The sequence below is a fragment of the Hippocampus guttulatus genome, chromosome 12, assembly GCF_054856545.1.
Source record: "Hippocampus guttulatus isolate MCC_2025c chromosome 12, RoL_Hgut_1.0, whole genome shotgun sequence".
NCBI lineage: Eukaryota > Metazoa > Chordata > Actinopteri > Syngnathiformes > Syngnathidae > Hippocampus > Hippocampus guttulatus.
In genome coordinates this window covers 11,004,897-11,026,026 of record NC_141272.1, presented here as the reverse complement: position 1 = coordinate 11,026,026, position 21,130 = coordinate 11,004,897, and the positions used below count along the sequence as shown (strand labels likewise).

General features: G+C 41.5%; 1 protein-coding gene across 1 annotated transcript; it reads right to left on the bottom strand.

The window, feature by feature from the left end:
* Nucleotides 1–785: 785 nt before the first annotated feature.
* Nucleotides 786–14,211, bottom strand: bmp16 (bone morphogenetic protein 16). The gene is made up of 3 exons (XM_086126017.1): nucleotides 13,878–14,211; nucleotides 6,208–6,581; nucleotides 786–5,526 (listed from the first exon to the last, which is right to left on the bottom strand). The coding sequence occupies exons 2-3, from the start codon at nucleotides 6,572–6,574 to the stop codon at nucleotides 4,574–4,576; spliced, it is 1,320 nt and encodes a 439-aa protein (XP_085982143.1). The 5' UTR covers nucleotides 6,575–6,581; nucleotides 13,878–14,211; the 3' UTR covers nucleotides 786–4,573.
* Between the last annotated feature and the right edge of the window lie 6,919 nt (nucleotides 14,212–21,130).

The following is a 21,130-nucleotide window of genomic DNA, read 5'->3' as shown; positions in this document are numbered from 1 at the left end:
GTATTGCGCATTGTACAGAACTCAGTTGCCATTCCGTGGAAAACGTTCTGTACGTTGCCAGTTGCCACCAATGCACCATTTGTCGATGTGCAGTTTTAATTTCATTGTCTATTGCATTTACATGTTTTATGTTTGGTTGGCAATTTATATTGCTATTGAGTTTATTTTCAATCAGTGTTGTGTTTTAATTACCTTTGTACATTATCATGTATCTCATGAATGCATAGTTGATATATTTGCTTTTACAATAATATTTGACTTTTTCTCTTATAATGTTGGGCGGCGCGGTGATGCATTGGTTAGCACGTCGGCTTCACAGTGCAGAGGTGCAGGGTTCGATTCCGGCTTCGGCCTTCCCGTGTGGAGTTTGCATGTTCTCCCTGTACCGGCGTGGGTTTTCTCCAGGTACTCCAGTTTCCTCCCACATTCCAAAAACATGTTTGGCAGGTTGATGGAATACTCTAAATTGTCCCTAGGTGTGAGTGTGAGCGAGGATGGTTGTTCGTCTCTGCGTACCCTGCGACTGGCTGGCAACCGATTAAGGGCGTCCCCGCCTACTGCCCGAAGATAGCTGGGATAGGCTCCAGCACCCCCCGCAACCCTTGTGAGGTTAAGCGGATCAGAAAATGGATGGATGGATCTTTATTGCATTAAATATATCATTTCATTTTAACACGTGGGTCTGGCGGCCTCACTTCTGTGTCTATGTAATAAGAATTCCAACTGCAGGCTGTAGAACACGTAGAAGTGCACAGAACTAAAAAAATCTCACAAGCAAAGAGAAGAGCTGTTTGTTTTCTTTATTGGGAGTCATATTCTGAACATTTTACAAGCTGCTTCTGCTGCGTCCATGTTTGCACACAGTGGGAAGAGAATGCGACACTGGAAAAACAATAAGCAGAGAACACGATTTGAAAGGCACACAAATGTGTCATCATGGATTTTCTTTGCTGTTGGTACATGCAGACACAGCGAACAAGACTTCACTTCGGCAGCAACGACGACACACACACACACACACACACACAAACACACACTAGCACTAGGGATTGCATGACTTCACTTTTTTTTTAGTCTACACTAATGTGATATAAGTCTAGTGGACGTCGACTTGTCGCTGATAATGTCACTGGTACAAAAAATATCGGTTTTAACAACTTACAGAAGAAGGAATTCTTTGCAATCATCTATATTCACTGACAAGTGATGAATCCCAAAATTATACAGAACATATACTGTACGTTCTAACATAGGTGCCCAACCAGTGGTCCGCTGGCCTTTTTGTACCAGGCCCCAAAAATAGATTACAAAAACTATCAAATGTTATGCGTTGTGATGGACTCACTCGTAGCAACAAGTGGCTCTGCCTCCCCTTCAAGCCAAAATCACATGACTAGCGATTAGTGGTTTGAACGCTGAATACTTTTTGTAGAGAACTACAATGTGATCCAAGTCAAATTGAAATCATTGATGTTTTTTTTCAGCATAGTACATGACGTTTCATTCAGACATATTTCTGGCGGACTGGCAAACAATCAAATAAAAACAAATATATTAAATACAAGGGTGGCACGGGGAGACCGGTTTGCATGTTCGCCTCACATTGCAGAGGTGCTCGGTTTGATTCTGGCTCCAGCCTTCCTGCGTGGGGTTTGCATGTTCTCCCCGTGCCGGTGTGGGTTTTCTCCGGGTACTCCGCTTTGCTCCTACATTCCAAAAAGCGGGTTAATGAAACACTTGAGATCAGGGGTGCCTGACCCTTTTTGCCCAAAGATCTACTTTTCAAGCAAACCAACCTTCCGCGATCGACTGTTCCCGCACATATGCGCGCATGCACGTGTATATGCGTGCACGCAGGCACACACGCATGCCATGATGAGCAACAGCCATAATGGCCCCTAACATTAACGAAGAATAAAGTAGATAAAACAGTTTATGAGTCTGTGAAAAGGAAATCACTGCCTATCTTAGTGGGAGACCTGATGCGCAGGCATGGGATGCACTTTTGCAGTGTTAAATGCACGGATATCTCTATCATAGCTCACGTGTACCGTTTTAAAATGCTTCTCCTCGCGCTTTACATTCTCATTCTTTGCCAACGCCATTGGTGAATTGCAGACAAAACAAACTGAATGAGTATAATAATAACAAAAAAAAAAAGATATATATCGCAAGAGCTCTGATCGCAAGATGCAATTGCAGACTGCTGACTACGACTTCCGGAGATGGAGGTCACTTGCCACGGTTAAAGGTCACCTGCTTTTTAAAATTGTATTTTATTTTTTAAATACTTTTTTGGTGAAAGTGAAACTGATAGTGTACACTGCACCCTAAGCATCCTAACAGAAAAGTATATAATATTAAAAACACGCACACCGACACACAAATTGGCCAGATGGCAAAAACACATAGTGATTAGTCAACTTCAAATTTTAAATGTTGATGCAGAGTAGTTAGGACAACTTGTTGACTATTCAACTAATTGTTTAAACCCCTATTAGTGACTTTTCAGACCCATCTCACACTCTACACGTTTCGTGGAGCAGTCAACAAGTCAACAAAATGGCTATAGACCCCATTAGTAACTAGTCAACGTCCTCTTCTGAATATTACTGTTGATTGGCATAGTAGACTCATCAACTAGTCAGTTAATCGGTTCAGCCCTTATAAACGACTAGTTGACATGCTCGAATTATTGTGGGAAAGTAAAGATGAAAACCATTCAGCTAATCAATTCAACTCCCTGTGACTATTCAACGTCAAGTCATTGTGGAGTGGTAAAGTCGACAAGTCAACTAGTCGATGCAAACCCTAAGTCACAAACGCCCACACACATTCATACACACGGCTTTGTTAGTGCACAAGACTTAAATTGTGAATGTTGCTCAGTTAACATAACGGTCAAACAGGTAAAGTCATAACTTACTTCATGTGAGTGTGCAGCTTATCACCAAGATTAAATACACCATAAGACTGCAGCCTTTAAATACATTTTAAGTTAGAGAATGGACATCTACATGGAATCGTGTCCGATCATCTTTACGTCTGCAAAGAAAAGTTTTCTTTTAAATAATAACAGAGTACATTCAGAACAATAGCATTGTATTTTCTTTGTCAGCGTCGTTGATGTGTTTTGTATTTAAATAGCTGGTGACACGTAGGTGCTTTCAAGGACAACCTCAGCCTTCCTCTTGGTAGTTTTTCGTAACGATGCTTTGATTGCTGCGGTTGACTGCTGTTGCAAAATAATGTCAGATAAATGAGTAGTGTAGTTCTGTTTTCCCACTGCACGGTACTTCCTTATGATTGATGCTTTTATTAGTGAACAAGTCCTAGTCAGACACTATTTAAGACGCTTAAGCAAGGTACACACATACCGATTTTTTTTAACAGCTTAACCCATGTTTTAAATGTGAGATACTCCGCAAATGATAAGGAAAAAAAATCACTAATGTGTTTTTAATTGCTTCCAATGTGTGTAGTATACTCAAGATGTATGAATTCAATGTTGAACACACACAGAAGAAATTGTCACTGTAAATAGTTAACAGATTTAACCTTTACAATCGTAAGGATAATCGCTCCGAATAATTCCCAGCCACCTGATCAATTTCTGTAACTCATATGATTAGTGATGAGTCGACTTCAAGCTTTAAACGTCAACGCGTAGTAGTCAACTCGTCGACTAATCTATTCAACCCCTATTAACAATTTCTGACTTGTCAATGTAATGCTTTGAACATTCTTGTGGAGGAGTGAAATCTACAAGTCAACTAATCGGTAAGAAATGTTTATTAGCGACTAGTTGACATTGCGCACTAAACGTCATTGTGGAATGGTCAAGTCAAATTGTTGAGTAGTCCATTAATCAGGAAAAAAAAAACACTCAACATGCCCCTCACCAAATGATAATGACTCAGGGTAATCTTTCAAAGCGGGTCCGATAACCAGGCCTTTGCTGACATTAATTGTAAGAGTGTAAAAATGCTCAAATTTGTTTGGGATGACAAAATCGAATGATTAGTAATTAGTTGACTTCAGGCATTTAAAGTCAGTGTGAAACAGTATCGTCGATTTGTCAACAAATCCACTCAATCCCTATTAGCAGCTTGTGACACGTCAACTAGTTGTCTCATCGGTTAGACCCTTACTAGCAACTAGTGGACGTCACAGTCCAAACGTCATTGTGGAGAGGTAAAGTTGATTTGTTGAGTAGTCGATTAATCGGAAAAAAAAAATCACTCTGAACACACCCCTCGCCACAGGACAATCGCTCAGGGTGATCTTTCACAGGCATCTGATAATCGGCCTTTTGCTGACCGCGGGGGTCAAACTGTTCAAATATGATCCAATTAACTATATGTGTGTACCCTGCTTTAGCTGTTTCGCTCCCTCCATTTTGGCTGCTGTAGACCCCTCAGTTAAAAGTTGTCTGACTTGTCGTACCTGTGCAATGGAAAAGCAGCACAACTTTTTCTGACGTTTATGCTTAGGCTGAGATTTCCCTCACTGGAGAGCATTTATATGTCATCCCACCATCGTCTTCCTCCCAGGACGGTTTCTGTTCAGCACGCTACCGGCATCCGCAGCCCTCCACCACCATGTCCTGGTAGTTCTTCAACACCACACGGTCCTGGGGGTCCAGGTAGAGCAGGGCAATGGGGCTGAGTGATGTGGGTACGCAGCAGGCCCGTGGCACGGCGCCGTTGACCGAGTTGACCAGTGTCTGCACCATGGCGTGGCTGGAGGAATTCATGTGGTCGGCCAGGGGGAAGCGGCACTCGCCCAGGCAGAAGAACGCGTCGTAGCCGCTGGGCGCGATGATCCACTTGTGCCAGCCCACGTCGTTAAAATCCACGTAGAGGGGATGGCGGCGGCAGCGGTTGCGGGAGAGGCGCTTGAGTTTGGCCGCGCGACCGCCGTTTCGTTTCACTCTTCCAGGTTGGCCCCCCCAGCTCGGTGTTTTGTACGTTTTATACCGGCTCCACTTTTGGTCTTTATTCCAGCTTTTCCTGGGCACCGCGCTGACGTTCCTCCTGCCGTGCTTGACCAAAGGCTCTCCACGCCCGTCGTGACTATATGTCACCAAGAGGGGCCTCTCCTGGGCCCAGCTGTGCTCATCCTGCTCCACAGACCTGCACACCCTCAGGTGGCCCCCCTGATGTTGTTCCCCATCTCCCCGACCGGTGCTGTTCTCTGATACCACCTCCAGGAGGAAGCCTAGGTGGTCGGCTCCGTTCAGGGCCAAATCAAAGAGCTCTGCCTTCAGGTTGAAGGCTTCCCAAAGGCGGCCGGCTGGATGACTTTGAGGCTCAGCGGTGAGGAGTCTGGTCTCGAGCAGGGTGGGTTGAGGGTCCTGTCGGTGCCCAGAGAGGTACAGGTTTAGTCTGTGAGGTCCGGGGCCCAGGGAAGTGGTCCTGGCGGTACGTAGGCGCAGCTCAACCGAGAGCACCTTCTCATCCAAGGGGATGGAGGAGATGTTGAAGGAGATATAGGCCCCTTTGTGGTCCTCCGCTGTGAGGGGCTCTAGGTGAACAACAACAACAACAACAAACTTTTATTTAAAAATACTTACGATTTGTAGTTTACGATTTATTTAACCTTTATTTATCCAGGGGAGGTACCATATTTGTCAGACCATGAGTCACTTTTTTTCATACTTGGGCTGGTCCTGCTACTTACACTCAGCTGCGACTTGCATGTTAAAATTAGAGGTCAGACTGGGATCCAAAATCGTCATTCCCCAATTGGGCTCACAGTATTTTGGAGGTTGGTAAATACTGTAAGTACATTACCGCTATTGGCCAGCAAAACACACGCACACACACACACACGCATTCCCACACACACATGTACACACATGGGCCAGCACCTGCAGATTCTTTTCAATTTTTTTCAATGTTTATCATTTTTATTTTCAACCCTCTGTTTTTTGTCCCTCACTGTAGACATAAACACGTGTGTGTATACATGTACTACAGCAACCCATCTAATCTATCGTGAGCGTGCTTGAGCCATATGACGTTTTGATTGTTAAATGAGACTTGTCAAAGATATCTGAACCTGTCATAAAGTTGATTTATACTGTACGTCACCATGCACTGATAAAAGACAACATACAAACAGCTTCCATGGTGCGAGTTAAAGGTCCTTTGCTGGTTCTCATTTTGACAATGGTGTGTGGTCACGGCATAGCAATGGTCTTACCGGTGTGGTGAAAGCTGCGTATGGTGTTGGCCTGCTGCACATGCTGGCTGGGGAAGCTGAATGTTGGGTCCTCCAGCAGGTGGTACTGCTGCTGGTGGAAGCGGTACAGATCCATGAGGTACTGAGGGATCGGCGCGCCGGGCCGAGGGTTGGGCTGTGACTGCAGGCCCAGGCGGCTCAGCAAGAGACTCTGGATGGTCTGAGCCAGGCCCGGCTCTGGGCGGGACCCAATCGGCAGGGGATTCGAGGTGGCCGGCGACGCGCCGGCTAGCCTGCCATTGTCGACCTCGCCGGTGTCACCCTGGCCACCGGACGAGGCTTGAGGTAGCGGCAGGACCATGAGGAGCAGGAGGTTAGCAAGGAGCATGGTGGACCTAACGTGGGAAACGAGACAGTGCTGAAGTCAAAAAAATACTTTATTTTGTTCAAAATGACATTTGGATAAAGATAGATAGATGGATAGATGGATAGATAGATAGATATCATATCAATTTGTTTTTAGAGCAGGTTTTTAGTTTTTTCATTTTTTTTCTGTTTCATTTGTATTAGTTTCAGTGTTGGTTTTTTTTGTATCTGGAGTATTTGTCTAGTGCATGACAAAAAAAAGGGGCAAAAATATTGTAATCAAGTAAAGTAAGGTAAAATCCCTGCAATGACTGTTGAAATGTGCTTTTTTTTCTACAGTAATACAGAATACAAAATACACTTAAAATCATCCCTGAAAGCTCATGTAAAAAAATGATAAATATGAAAATGAGTGACATTTTTGCTATCATTACAGTTACTTTTAGATGTTATGTTCATAAACATAAGATGTAGTTTCAGTTATCGTTTTCATAAAGCACTCATTTTTATTTCATTTCATTGATGAAAACGTTTTTTTTCAAATATAGTTTCTTGTTATTTTGTTTATTTTCATGATCTAAAATAACCTTGATCCAGTGACAGCTCAACGTACGCCATGCATACTTTCCAGAGCTTCTTAATAGCACAACCGCGTGTGGCTCTTTCTTGGAGCAATAGTCAGGACTGATTTCAAACAGAAAAAAAAAACTGCGATCCCTAAAATACCTGATGCACGGACCGACTGACGTTTGTGCAGTGTAAGAGAAAGCACAAGTAAACATGACTGAGCATTAAGCTTGGATGTCATAGCATAGCTTGTGAAGCTATGTAATTTTTGTCTGGAAAAAAAAAAAGTTTTGTAAACTGATTTGTGCGTGAACCAAAGTTCCAATTAGAGGTTAAACCCATCGTCCGACAAAAAAAAAAAAAGGAGTACATATTGTTACTGCTTTTAACGACAATGATTGGGAGTCTGCCTATCTCTGGCATTGATTATCTTCTCTCCCTTCTAATTAGCATCAAGCCATAAAAGAGCATTGCTTTCATGATCTGCAATGAGAGGTGACACAATATGAGGTCTTCTCTCCCCTCCCATTCCTCAAACATTTTTTGGGTGTGTGTCGGCGCGGGAACGTAACCACAAACTGGGAGGTCGCACAATTACGACCACAGTTAACAGCATAGCATCATGACACAGATGTTAATAAGTCAACCGGTCATTAAAGAGCTAATGGCCCTCCTGAGGTGAAAATTGAGGTGAGGCTTATTAAAAAATAATAATAATAAAATAAAAAAATACCGGCAATAATAATGAAAGAAGTCAGACCAGATCAGATGGAGCAAATGCACAGGTAAAAAAAAGGTGCTATTTCTTAAATATATGTTTTCTTGTATGTGCCAAGGTTAATGTAGTAAACAAAAATTGAACCAAAAAAAAAAAAGAAATCTAAAATTGAAAAAAAAAAAAAAGGTTTTAAGAACACTAAAATTAACTGAAGTGAAATCTTCCGCTTATAAAGATAACTAAAACTAACTAATGATTGTGAAAATATCCTTCATTTTCATCTTTGTCAATTAATATCATACATGAGCTTACAGAGTTCATTTGAAATTTTGGTATTGCTGTATGTCCGGACACAGGAAGGAAGGTCAAACGGTTGTATGAGAATTTACTTACTATTACACCATGCGTTGTGACCTGACAAAAACTCTGTATGTTAATATATATATAAAACTAATAAAACGGAACTAAAACGAAGCACTTAAAAAAAAATAAAAAATAATACAAACTAACAAACCTGCTTAAAAAAACAACTTGAATCTAACTGTATTTAAAAACCAAAAAACTCACAATAAAGAAAAATCTCAAACTCTTATAACCCTGGTCTGCCCTCCTTTATCTCTTTACAAGGCATCGAATTGATTAACGCCAAGATAAGCGCATTGTTTAGGGCCCGAGCAAACACATAATGACGCCGTAATGGCCCGCTAATCTGGCCACACTGTCAGAAAAAGGCTATGGGTTTGACAGTATCTCTTTATGCTTTTATGCATACGGGATTGCGTACACCGGGCCGGCCGGCACGAGTTCAAAGGGCACGAGAAAAGCAGCGTGTGATTTTCGCGGCCTGTTCATTACAGTGTGACAGTCGGCCCCACCCAGCAGGAAGCCTTTCACCTGAGGCAAAGGCAGCACAGGACAATTACAGAGGAGATGCCTGTCAGTGGTGGCTAAAAGCGCATTGAGGACAAGTAGAAGACATCTCTCCTATACTTGCCTCACCTACTAAAAGACACTGAGAGGTTCAAAGGTTCACACGGCAGGGGCAGGGTACTTACAGCTTAGTCAAGGCACACACAGAGAGGTACAGGCAAAAATACTGACAAAGTTGGAATGTTGTAACTTACAAGAATAGAAGTCATGATATTACGAGACATAAATCTAAATTAAATAACTTAAAATAACGTAGATCCTTTTTTCTGAGAAAATAATATGACGTAAATAATCCGACAATTTTGTCACAGAAAGTAGTTTGCGCTCTGTGTAGAAATGAGTGCATCGTCATTTTTATGCCTAGGCAATGGTGGAGTTCAGCATGTTTGTGAATTTGATAGATACGCTTCGCCTCACTGGGTGTGTTTGCCTCGACCCCAGCACATCTGCAAATTTGGTTCCAAAAAGTTGACAACATTTTAGATGGGCTAAAAGGATATTTATTATGCAGCGCCGGTGGTCTAACGCCATTCTGATGTATTTGATTGAGGCACAGGCAAAGAAATTTGGCACAGAGATGATATTTGTTTTTGTAGCTAGCATTCCCTTGGGATAAAAAAAAAGAGTGTGTGTGAGAGAGAGAGAGAGAGAGAGAGAGAGATGATAAATGTTCTCTGGCTCAGGCAAAATGAAGGTTTTAAGGTTGTGTCTGCCATAAGACACATTGCATGTGACCTGACCTCACTTAGCAGCAGACAGTGTGGCGATAAACTCCCATCCTCTCTTTTTATCTGTTTATTTCAACATGCCTTTTCCCTTTCCGCTTTCACTTCAAGCTTGTCTTTTTTAGGTTTTAAAAAATTTTTTTTTGTTTGTTTGTTTTTTGACAGGGACAACACATTCAAACATACGATGCCCTGGATAAATATTGGCACCCCTGGTTAAGATGTGTCAGGAGTATTCAAATGAATTTGATTTTTATTGCACAAAATATTGAAACTATATTGAACGTAATTTTGTGTGTTTTTATTTATTTTTCACAGAAATCAATTCACTCAAAATGTTAATATTGAGGTTTGTCCTGCATATTATTCCAAATCCGGAAAAAAATACAACGCCTACTCATGTTGAAGTATAGGGCAGTATAAGACCTTGTGCAAGAACAACTCAGACTTTTAGTGGTGATTGGTGATATTACAACTTAAATCTACAGTTTATGTTTATTTGCAGTTTGGCAAAAAAAAAAAAAGTTTTCCCAAACTTTTTTTTTTTTTTTTTTTTTTTGGGTAATGCATATCACGTCAACTCCAGTCCCACCAGTTGGGCTCTTCCACAACATCGCAATAGAATATAAAATGAAAAACACACATCAACTAATAAGGCCATATGACACAATTCAGTAATCAATAATCCAATATTGCATTTATATGACATAAAACTTTCACTCATTTTACCTCAGTGGCTTCTATTTCACCCTCTACTCCACCCGCCCCATTAGATTCTATTTTTCCAAAGCCTTATATGAATGGTGTTTTTGCGGAAGAGTGCGGCACATGGACGGCCCCGAGTGTCACTGCAGCTGGCTGATTTATCCGCCGCCGCTGTCTTCATGTTACGCCTGGTCCTCAACTTTCCCTTCCTGTTGCTCTTCCCGTGTTTCTTTTCCCAAATTCCTCCTTTTCTCTCTCTTGGTCTCTCTCTCTGTCTGTCTGTCTGTCTGTATGTCTCTCTCTCTCTCTCTATCTTCTTTCTCTCTCTCGCTCTCTCACTCCTTCCAACTCCTCAGTCCCCCTCTACAGCTTGCTCGCTGTTGTGCTTTGGAACATGCTGCGTAACAGCTAAAAGTTCCACTCGCTTAAAATTGAGCCACGAAGAACTAAAGTGGGCTAACTCCAATTTGGTCTTTTTTTTTTTTTTTTTAGGTGACCATTGATCTAGATTTAGTTTGAACTTTGATATTTAGAGGACAGCCCTTTATTGTACTCAGCCCATTTCCTCATTCTTCAGTGCAACACTGGACCAACTCCCACCTCCAAGATGGCTGTGCATATGAAGCCAGGATCGGAAAGTAAGATGTGCTTTAATCAGTGAATGTTGTGAATGTAAATCTTTCACAAAATATTGATAGATTTGACGGCTATATTTGGACTTAGATCACTATTGCTGTAAACTTCTTTCTCCTATCACAGTACCTCTGCAGTGAATAAAAGTGCAAGTAATATGATCCAGAACGAATATTCAAAATGAGCTCATTCCAAAGCTATTATGTTTGGTGAAAGGCCAAAATCTGAGGAAAACCACAATATCTGTTCAAACATATTTCCATAAGAAGCAATCATCATTCTCATATAAATCTCCCAGATTTTAGAGCAGCCACAACATTTTAAATTACTTTCTTGCGAAATAACCAAATTGCACTTACCCCACTCTAGTTCTCGATGGCTCAATTTCATGCCATTTTCCATGGTGGGCTCATAAATCAACCTTTTCTGGGAACCAAATTTGGTTCCAGGTCCAGGAAAGGACTTTTTTAAAAATTGTTATGATCGTTGTTTGAATTATTGTAGAAATGCACTGCATCATCCTGAAAGATGTTTGCAGTATTTTGGGGACTTTTCAAGAAGGGCAAAATATACAACATACGTCTCAGCGTGATGGTTGATGGAAATGCTGCGCTTGTGTGGTTTGGTCTCAGGAGACCTCAGAGTATTTTATGCGCACAGCAGTGGCTTAAACTTTTTCTTTCAATCCACTATATTACTTTTACAGTTGAGCAGAGTTCAGTTGTGTGTAACTTTTAAGCATGAGGAAGTTGCTCGCTTTTGGTTTTTCGAACATTTATGAAGTTACTTTTTTAATACTGCTCACCAGTCAGTCACAGGGCACATATAGCGACAAACATCCATTCACACCCACATCCACAATGTCACTGAGTGGTAACCTATCCCACGCTGCCTGCACACAAGTCAGGCGAGTGCACCACTACTCCATCAGCGTCTTACTTTACACAACATTTAACATGAAATACCATAAATACAAAAGAATACAATACGACAATCATAACAACTACCGGTATTCCTACATACGCCTTGTTGTTAGAAATGGTCATACACGAAAGAGGAGAGAATCAAAGTCTCCTTTCGCCAGTGCGTCAGACACGTTATGATCATAGCGTGCATGACGTCACACACGTCTGCTACAAGCTAAGTTTGAAAGTAAACAATAAGCTGTAGCATCCATTGATGAATACGGAGATTGGTTCAGTTCTGCCGTCCCGGTTCATTTATTCTCACTTTTACTGTAAAAATACTGGACATACTTGAATGTTACTTGAAATACTGCGTCATATTTATTTTAATTCTTTGCACTACCTGAAAAGTGGTTACACGACTACATATTTTCAGTGGTACTTATTTGTCCACTGGATGTTTTTTTTTTTTTCACCGATTGTTACATTGGCCTCTGTCAAGTTTTTGATGACCAATTATGGTACTTTGACATTAGTCATGATGGTGGTACTTGGATAGATAAGCATTTTTTGAGGTGGTACTTTGTGTATAAAGTTTACAAACCACTGACGTACAATATAATGCTATATTGTGGTGAACTGAAGAGAGCCCGCCCTTACGACAAGCTTAGGTGGAAATACTGACATATTTCGCTGGTGGCTGCTAGCGTCACACCACGTCTGACAGCTCGGCACTATGTAAAAAAAAACAACAAAAAAAACGCAAGACTGCCTGCTTTTCGCATTAATAACGCTCTCGGCGGCGGCGGTGGTGGCAGCTTCACAACGCGCTGGCTCATTTACCTGCTGCTCTTTGAACTCATAATGGGAAAACTATTCAGCTAGCTTTAAGAGCACTTGAGTTTGGATTGAGCAACTGCTGTTTGTATGCTTATGTGTGTGTGTGTGTGTGTGTGTGTGTTTTCCCCAGTGTGACTAATGTCTTCAGCAGCACACTTCCAGACCAATGGGCATATTTTGAGTGCTCGAACAGCCCTAAATGTCATCTAAGAACACCTAAAAATACCACTGGTGACAGTAGTCCTTAAAATGTAATGTATTAATCTTTTTACTGCATATTTGGATCACAATTTAAGCAGTATAGAAAATGGATGATTGTTTGTGTCATGCCTAAACTGTGGCGTTGATACTCCAGGTCCCACAATGCACTGCATTGGCTGGTGTGTTGTCACGTAGCTGCAGTCATTCATGTAGACATAAAAATGTGGTAATTTGTTCTGTAAATGGTACAAGTTAGTTGGAAAGTTAAGCATGCAGTTGCTTTTTAGACAAGACAATACATATGTATACTTTTTACACCTCTGCACTATTATTCAATTCAAAAATTGAAACTCGTGTACAGTCACGCAACACGGTGAAGTATTTCACGTAAGTAAGCAGTGCTTGAGGAACGAGCAAAATTATGTGAAATGGGCCCTCTGAAGAGTATTTTCCCATGTGTTTAATGAATTTCTACAATATAAAAGTTTCACTATTTGAACTGAACTTATGACAATAAGCCTTTTCACAAAAGTTTAATACAGTGATTATTTTTATGAACATTGAGGCCTACTACGCTACTGTATTTTAATGTTGGTCATTATGGTGGTGCTTGGAGCCCTGAGTACTTTTTTTCGGGGTGGTACTTGGTGGAAAATGTTTGACAATGGCTGTTGTCATGTATTGAGGTGCAATTGACGAATAAAGTTGTTTGATGAAAGGATACATCATTTCACATTTGCTAAACTGTATTTATTGTATGTGTTGATTTAATAAATATATTTTTTGTAACATGTTTGGTGTAGTATTAGAATGGCTTCAACTGCTGGAAAGAAATGTCTTGTGTTTTTAACATACTTGCCCAATAAAGGTTATTTTGATTTAATTTACTTTATGTCAGTATTCATTTTCTTTAAAAAAAAAAAAAAAAAAGTACGGTAAATAAAATAAAATTTCACTGATTTCAACAAATTAATGAAACTGTATTTCGGGACCAAACTGATCGCTGCCACTTTTTGCAGTGCTGTATGACAATGCTTGACGTTAAAATTCTATATTTGCCCCTGAAATGCGTGTATGCATGCCTGTGTGTGTTGTACTCACCTCCAGGTGGATTGGGATGTACACAGTGTCCATGGCTTATCCTTGAGCTCCAGTGTTCCGATCCCTTGGTTCTCCCTTCTGCTCCTTTGGACAGATTGGATTGTGTCAAGTCTTGTGTGGACTCTTGTCTAGCTTTTCTGAACTAGAGCAAGTATAAGTCTGTCATGTAAATACTCTTCAACTATGTTGTGTAATACTCCCTCCATGTTGTATCCAAATGTACACTTTCTACCTGCGCGTGTTGCTTAAAACACTGTGCAGGTGCTAATGTGTGTGCATGCAAAGAAGCTGCACGAGTGTGAGTGAATGAATCAACTCCCTGTTGGACCTCAACCCTTTTACTATATTGTCCTGCTCCCTTCCTTTGCTGTCTCCTCCCCCTTTCTCTCTCTCTCTCTTTCTCTCTCTTTTCCACTCACACACACAGACACACACACACACACACACACACATACACTTGCTCTCTTTGCTGCTTCAAAAGTGACCATCAGTTAAACTTTTTTCCAGCCACTTATACCCCTATGATGATGTCACATGGGGATGAACCAACTAAACCAGCACATGACATTACACAAAGTAACAATTTAGCTTTTTTCTCTTCCTCCCATGACAAACTCACCTGCTGCGTTTCAGTAGCGCCATTGCTGTGGGACAATGGCTCCCTCATTATAAATATGTGGCCCCCATAACTCTGAATGGCATTCGTTTATAATAAATAATAAAATCAAATGTATGAATGGATGAGTCAGTGCCCATGAAGTCAGCGCAGTTTGCATTTGTGATTGGATGGAAGAAGGAAAAAAAAGAAAAAGTGGGCAGCGCTTGTTCACTATTAGGCAGGAGACGCAAGGTGTACCCGTCCTTTCTGGAATTTGTATTCATGGAGTTGGCCCATGAGCAAATGTCTCTTTACGATACATCGTCTCACATCTTACCACTCACACACCCATGCGAAAACATCTTCATTCATCACAGCATACACACACACACACACAATTGGGCCCAACCCATTAATTGACTGGCTTTGCTTCCTTTCATGCACTCTGACTATCTGGAGCAGTTGCAGACATTGAACAAGATTCTCATTAAAGTCATAGTTTGTTTAACAGCACCCACCCCCCCACCCCCGACAAAAAAAAAACAGTGTGCAACATAAATGTGACAGTTGACACACATTCAACTACTGTGACTGTGCCACTGCCAGCTTTTTCTTTTGCCGATCATGTGGTCGGCCATGCATGTGATATGGGCAATTGGAGACCCCCTTGCACCCCTGATCTTGCATCCATGTGACCACCCCACCCAGTTATTGTCCCATGCTAATGTCATATTTATAAATGGAATGACATGATCTCCGCCACACACATCCGCAGAGTGCTGAATTTGTCTGCCTGCGCCTTGATCAAATACACCAAAATCACATTACACCACCTGCGCTTCGATTTAAACCTGCTTTGTGTGCATTTAAAATTCAGTCTACTTATTATAACCCAATTTGCAGATGCGCTGGTAGGCGTGGCAGGAATGCCCGGTGAGGTGGAGTGCATCTACCAAATTTACAAACAAGCTGAACCAAACCATTATCCTGGCATGAAAATGAAGTTACGTGCATTTTCACATTGAGCTCACAGGCGCCAGCCTACCAAAATAGGGCCCATATTGTGATCATGGTCAAAGTGTGCGACAAGCTGAAAAATGCGGGTCAAATGTATAAAGGCATTAATAGCTACTTGACATTTTTTCACATGTGCTCTGCGGCATTACTGACCGCTGCCTCCTCCTCCTTCCAAATGAGAGGCGATTCCAGCCTCCAGGTTTCCCATCCTCTGGAAAAGACGTCTGCTGCACTGTCCCGCTGACTTCCGCTGACGGGGGTGGAGAGAAACTTTTCAGCACCCTTTTTGCAAGTCATCCATCGTTGCTGCATCGTAGAACAGAGGAGAAAATTAAAATCAATCACAAATCAAATATTAAAGAGGACATATTTTGGAAAATAAAACCTTTAATTGACCTTTTCACCGTGGTGTCACACATACTTCCAGGTGACAAAAGCCCAAGCATTCTTCGAGTAAACAAACTGGTTCGTACAGATATAATAAAACAAACAGCCACCAAAGTACATTAGATTCTAGGTGGGAATATTCTTCAGCACTTCATGTACCCAGGTCCCACGTCACCGGATGTTTGCCAATGTAATGACCAATGTAATGGTTGTCGTTAAACATACAATATATGGCCCAAACTGAAATGTCATTATCACCTGGCCAGTAATATTCAGCACCCCTTGTACCCCATCGACGGATAGTTGCTGGTCCATGAAATATCAGGTATACCATTAACGGGTCCATGGCGGAAAAAAGGTTGGAGAGCCCTGGTTGAAAGGGTTGTGAAACCATGACGACAAATGCTAACTGTTTGCATGTCAATGTTATTTTCAACTATATGCTAGCATTAAGATAGTGAGCTGTTCTTAAGGCAATGTTGTTTTTATTGTTTTAGACATACAACATGTAATTGTCTTGGAAGAGAAACGGTTGCAAACACTGCACTGAGCATGTGCCATCAGTGAACAAAGACATACTGCTTGGTGACATATGCACAAAGCAAGGTTAAAGCGGTCGTCGTCATTGCACCTTGCTCTTCCTGCTGCGCAACACACAGCTTCTTTCTCTTCCTGAGCCAATTTAGCTAGCCTGCACCCACCAAGACATTGTCCCCGACAGACTGTTTCTAAAACTTCAAATTCATCTCACTCCCCGCGCATGACTTTGTTGGCTAAGTAAGGTCTGAGACATGACGCTAATGCATGTAGACTTAATGCAAACCGTCCTTTGCGTAATTTACGGATACACTGGAGATTAACGGCGGGCTCGTTTGTCGTGTTTCGCCAAAATCCAATTGTCCACAGAGGACTGCATCACAAAGCAGGGTGAGTCATGAAAGCCACGTATCCCAATAGCCACAAAACGAGCAATGATTGATGATGCAACACTTAAGATGATTAATTCCTCAGAGAAGAACGTGATGTGCCTCCGAGCCATACTTTCTCAAATGAACTTTTTGGATGACTATGTCACAAATGTGTAAAATGCATAAATAAATCATGATCAACCTCAGTGGAGTTGATACGAAACACCCACCAGACACTTTATTAGGTACATGTACATTCAGAGGCGATGGACCAGTTTAGTGTAATTATTTTGACATTTGATGTTGTAAATTTTGTTTTTCCATTTATTAACATAACATGCAGTGTTTTAATAAAGAAACACTGTAGCCTACTGTTTACGTGCTAAGTGACGAGGACGTCAGCAGCTAGTAAGCAGGTAGCGCGAGAAGCTAACATAGAAGTCTAAAGTCTTACTCAGTGTTTCTTATCAAAGAACACAAACAGAGGCACTCGATTCCTCAACACCAAAAAGTTGTCAATGCCAGTGGAGAGTCCTAAACTTTATGTCGAAGACATGATGAGGTCAGGCAGAGGTGTCAAACTAATTTTTGTTATGCGACACTTTGTTGTGATGGCTTCACTCCGGAGGCCGTTATAATGTGAAATGTTTAATTGTTTCATCATATTATTAATTAAATATGCACAACAAATTGATGGATTGCTAGTTCTGAAATCAGAAATCAAGGATAATCAATAGTATTGTGCTAGCTACTGCACGAAGGGGAACAAAAACAACTAGCAAAATCTCAGCATTATTATTTATGATACATGACAATGTGAACTTTTGGAACAGATTTTATCAAGGAGCATGGAAGTTAATTCATCTGTGATTTGCTTTCGCGGGTGTCATAATATGACGTTGCGGGCCGGATCTGGCCCCTGGACTTTGTGTTTGACACCTATGAGGAAGGGTGGTTTTTTTATGTTGTTGTTTTGTTTTGGGTTTTTGTTGTTGTTATTGTGTTTTTGCTACTTCCCGTCATTACGTAGTGGTTCTCCACTACTTTTAGACATTATATCAAAGCCGAGAGCATTGGAATGACTTTGTAAACAAAATGAAAATAATAATAATAATTGAAGTGGATGATTTGTGAGGGTTTTGGCCGGGAAGGACAAATGGATGTCTGAAAGTAGAGAAGGAGACAAAGACAAAATTGTATTAATGCTCACAAACAGAGATGTGCTCCAGTAGAATTATGTACAAACACACACACACACACACACACACACAAACAACGGCTGATATTTTTTCATTCACCAATGACAAATTCCAGAGTGAATTTTTGCACTGATAAGATGTGATTCCATTATCCTGAGCTCAATGTTTGTGGAAGAGGATAAGGAACAGTAACAAGGACCACAGTTAGTGGGTGGGTGCTGGAACAGAACAGGCGGTTGCTCCAGGATGGTATGAAGGCCCATCTTGGTGTAAGCATGTCTTTGTGTGTGTGTGTGTGTGTGTGTGCGCGTGTGTGTGTGTGTGTGATCAGTATACCTTAAAATGTTCAAGGACATTTTAACAAGGAGGAATGCTTCTCACAATCACTCTCACAAATAGCGGATGTGCTGATTAAAGAGAGCAATTTATTCATTCTACAAATGTACCCCCCCTCCCACACACACACATGCAATTGATCTCTACTGGCCACACAATCCCATCTCTGAATGGCTAATAGCAAACATGCATCATGCCCACATGCATCATTCGCTCAGCAGAGTTTTTAATAGCAACTTGACTCATTGTTTGTTTAGGAAGCCAAACTCCTGGAAAGGTCTGACTGATACAAATAAGTATATTTGCTGAAACAAACATGCCGCATGCGTATGTGCGGAAGTGACTGATGAGTCAATATTTATCCATTAATCCAGTTTCATTACTAATTGTCCTCATTTGGGTTGAGGGTGAGCCGGAACCTTTCCCAGCAGAGTTTGAGTCAAAAGCTCCGTACACCTAGACTGGTCACCAGCCAATCGCAGGATGCATATAGGAACAAACAACCATTCATTCTCATATTCACACCTATGGACATTATCAGTGAACTTAACATGCATGATGTGGGAATGTGGGAGGTAGTTGGAGCACCTGGAGAAAGCCCACGCAAAGGTATCGCCGAGATTCAAAGCCAGAACCTCACAATCGTGAGGCAGATATTCTAACAATTAGCACACTATGCTAAAAATTAAGCACCATGATGCATTCAGAGTAGACAATTTCTGGCATCATCAGCGTCACTGAACATGTGAAATCCTCAGCTATGGTTACAGTGGTATCACGACAGTATAATTCACGTTGTTTGTTCTGACCACGTGTTACCTTTTTACTTATTGTGATGTAAAATTCTATTCTAAGCCTGTTCATCTTATTTCCTTCGCTGTCTCTATCAGTGTTTGCATGTTCCTTTTCCTGTAAATTACAACTTCGCAAATGCGTGTGTGTGTGTCTGTGTGTGTGAGTGGTACTGTGAGTAACAACAGGAAACTGACCTTTCATGTTGACACAATCTTAGTCGGCCAATTTGTCATTTGAACTAAACAAGTACGCCAGGCTACGACCCACGCAGGACACGAGCAGCTGACTCCTGGTGCACCTTCAAAGGTAACTCAAGGTCTGGTGTTTACTCTGAGCATCTTCCGGCAAAACGTACTCTTTATTTATAGGTCTCCTTGTCTGTCTTATAGCTGCAGATGTCCCCGGCCCAGAACAAGGTAGGCTTCCATGGTCCAGCTGTGTGGTGTGATCCATCATCTTGGTGGGTTCCTGTGAAAATGCATTCTCGGTACAACATATCTTGAGGCAAATAGTAAATTTTAATACGCTGCATTGGTCGTCATCATATGAGTCTATGCATTCTATTTCTGGTTTTTGTGTGTGTGTGTGTCAGGGTGTAACTGTCTGTACATCTGTTCTCATCGATATCTGCAGCAGGGAGAGGAGGTACAGTATCTTGAAGGCTCACAAGAACAAAATAGGCGCTCAGGATAGTGAGTGTGAAAAAAGATTGACATAGGAGTCCCAAAAGAGCGAAATATTGGTTGGTTGTGCATTTCATGTGCTGTATAGAAATGCAACCAAAAGTAAGAACGGTGGGGTTGTTTATGCATTGCAAGCAGTTTAAAAGCTGAGACATGCTCCACTTGCTTTGTTGCATCTCTGTTTATGCAGAAACTATCAACCAGATAACATCAGCAAATAATCTCTGGCTGCATTAAGTCAAGACACTGCTTTCCACATCTGGTCCAGTCGTAAACACTCGGAATTGGTACGGCTGGTGGGAATTACAAGGTCTTGATATCAAAAAGAGCATGTTAAGTGAATAGAGTGAAGTTGATGCACAAAATGGAGCTGCGCCCCAAGACGTTGGGGAGTTGTCCCTGTCTGAGCTACAGGACAGAACTGTCTCTCGTAACTAGTCAAAATGTCCATATTTATTGAGCCATAGGGGTCTCGAACCTTCTACCTCCATTCAATTTTCCTAAAACTTCAAAAGCGGTGGTTAGAAACAGGATCAAGGATTTAGTGCCTTTCCTAAGAGCACCACAGAGGTGCTCAAGTTTTCCCCAAGTGCAGGAGCCGGTCCCGATTTCCAAAGGTTTCACTCCAAAGGTGTGTTTTGAACTTCAGAACTCCAGAAGAAAAATTTGACTTAACCGGTCTACATTTCCATCACCGCGATACTTCATGTGATGACCGACTGAGCAATGCCCCAACTGCAGGATAAGAGAAATGAGAAATTGGAATTCAGGCCTTTGCGCAACAGGACTATTGCATCACTCAGGAAAACAACAGGCTCTCTGCTAACTCCAAAAAAGAGTTTTATTTAGTATAGTAGGGGTCTTTGAAATTCTAATTTCTAGTCCTAAAGCCAAGTCCTTTCCGATTAAGCTATGCTCCTACTAGTGCCTATAAAAGAAATCTCGGCGGAAAAAGTCTCGTTAAGTCTCTAGACCGGGAACCCTCTGGTCCAACTGCCAATATCTCCAAGATATAGTATGTCAAAATATATTACAGACTGAGCTACGACACTATTTTCACTTGAAATATTTGAACAACTTGCTATTGGGAATGAAACCTCATTACAGCATCTACCTTGTTCAAAGATCTGGCTCATCATCGGGGACAATCTGAGGTAGCGGTTAAGTGGACTTTTCATGGCTTCCCAAAAGAACTTAGATGTTTTCGGACTGTTTAAAGACTTTTCTATTAGCATGTAAGCATTGTAATGTAGCCCCCCCCCCCCCAAGCCTCACCCCCCATTCCCATTGACGTCTCATCATTGCGTCCATGTCTTTGTCCTCTCTGCAT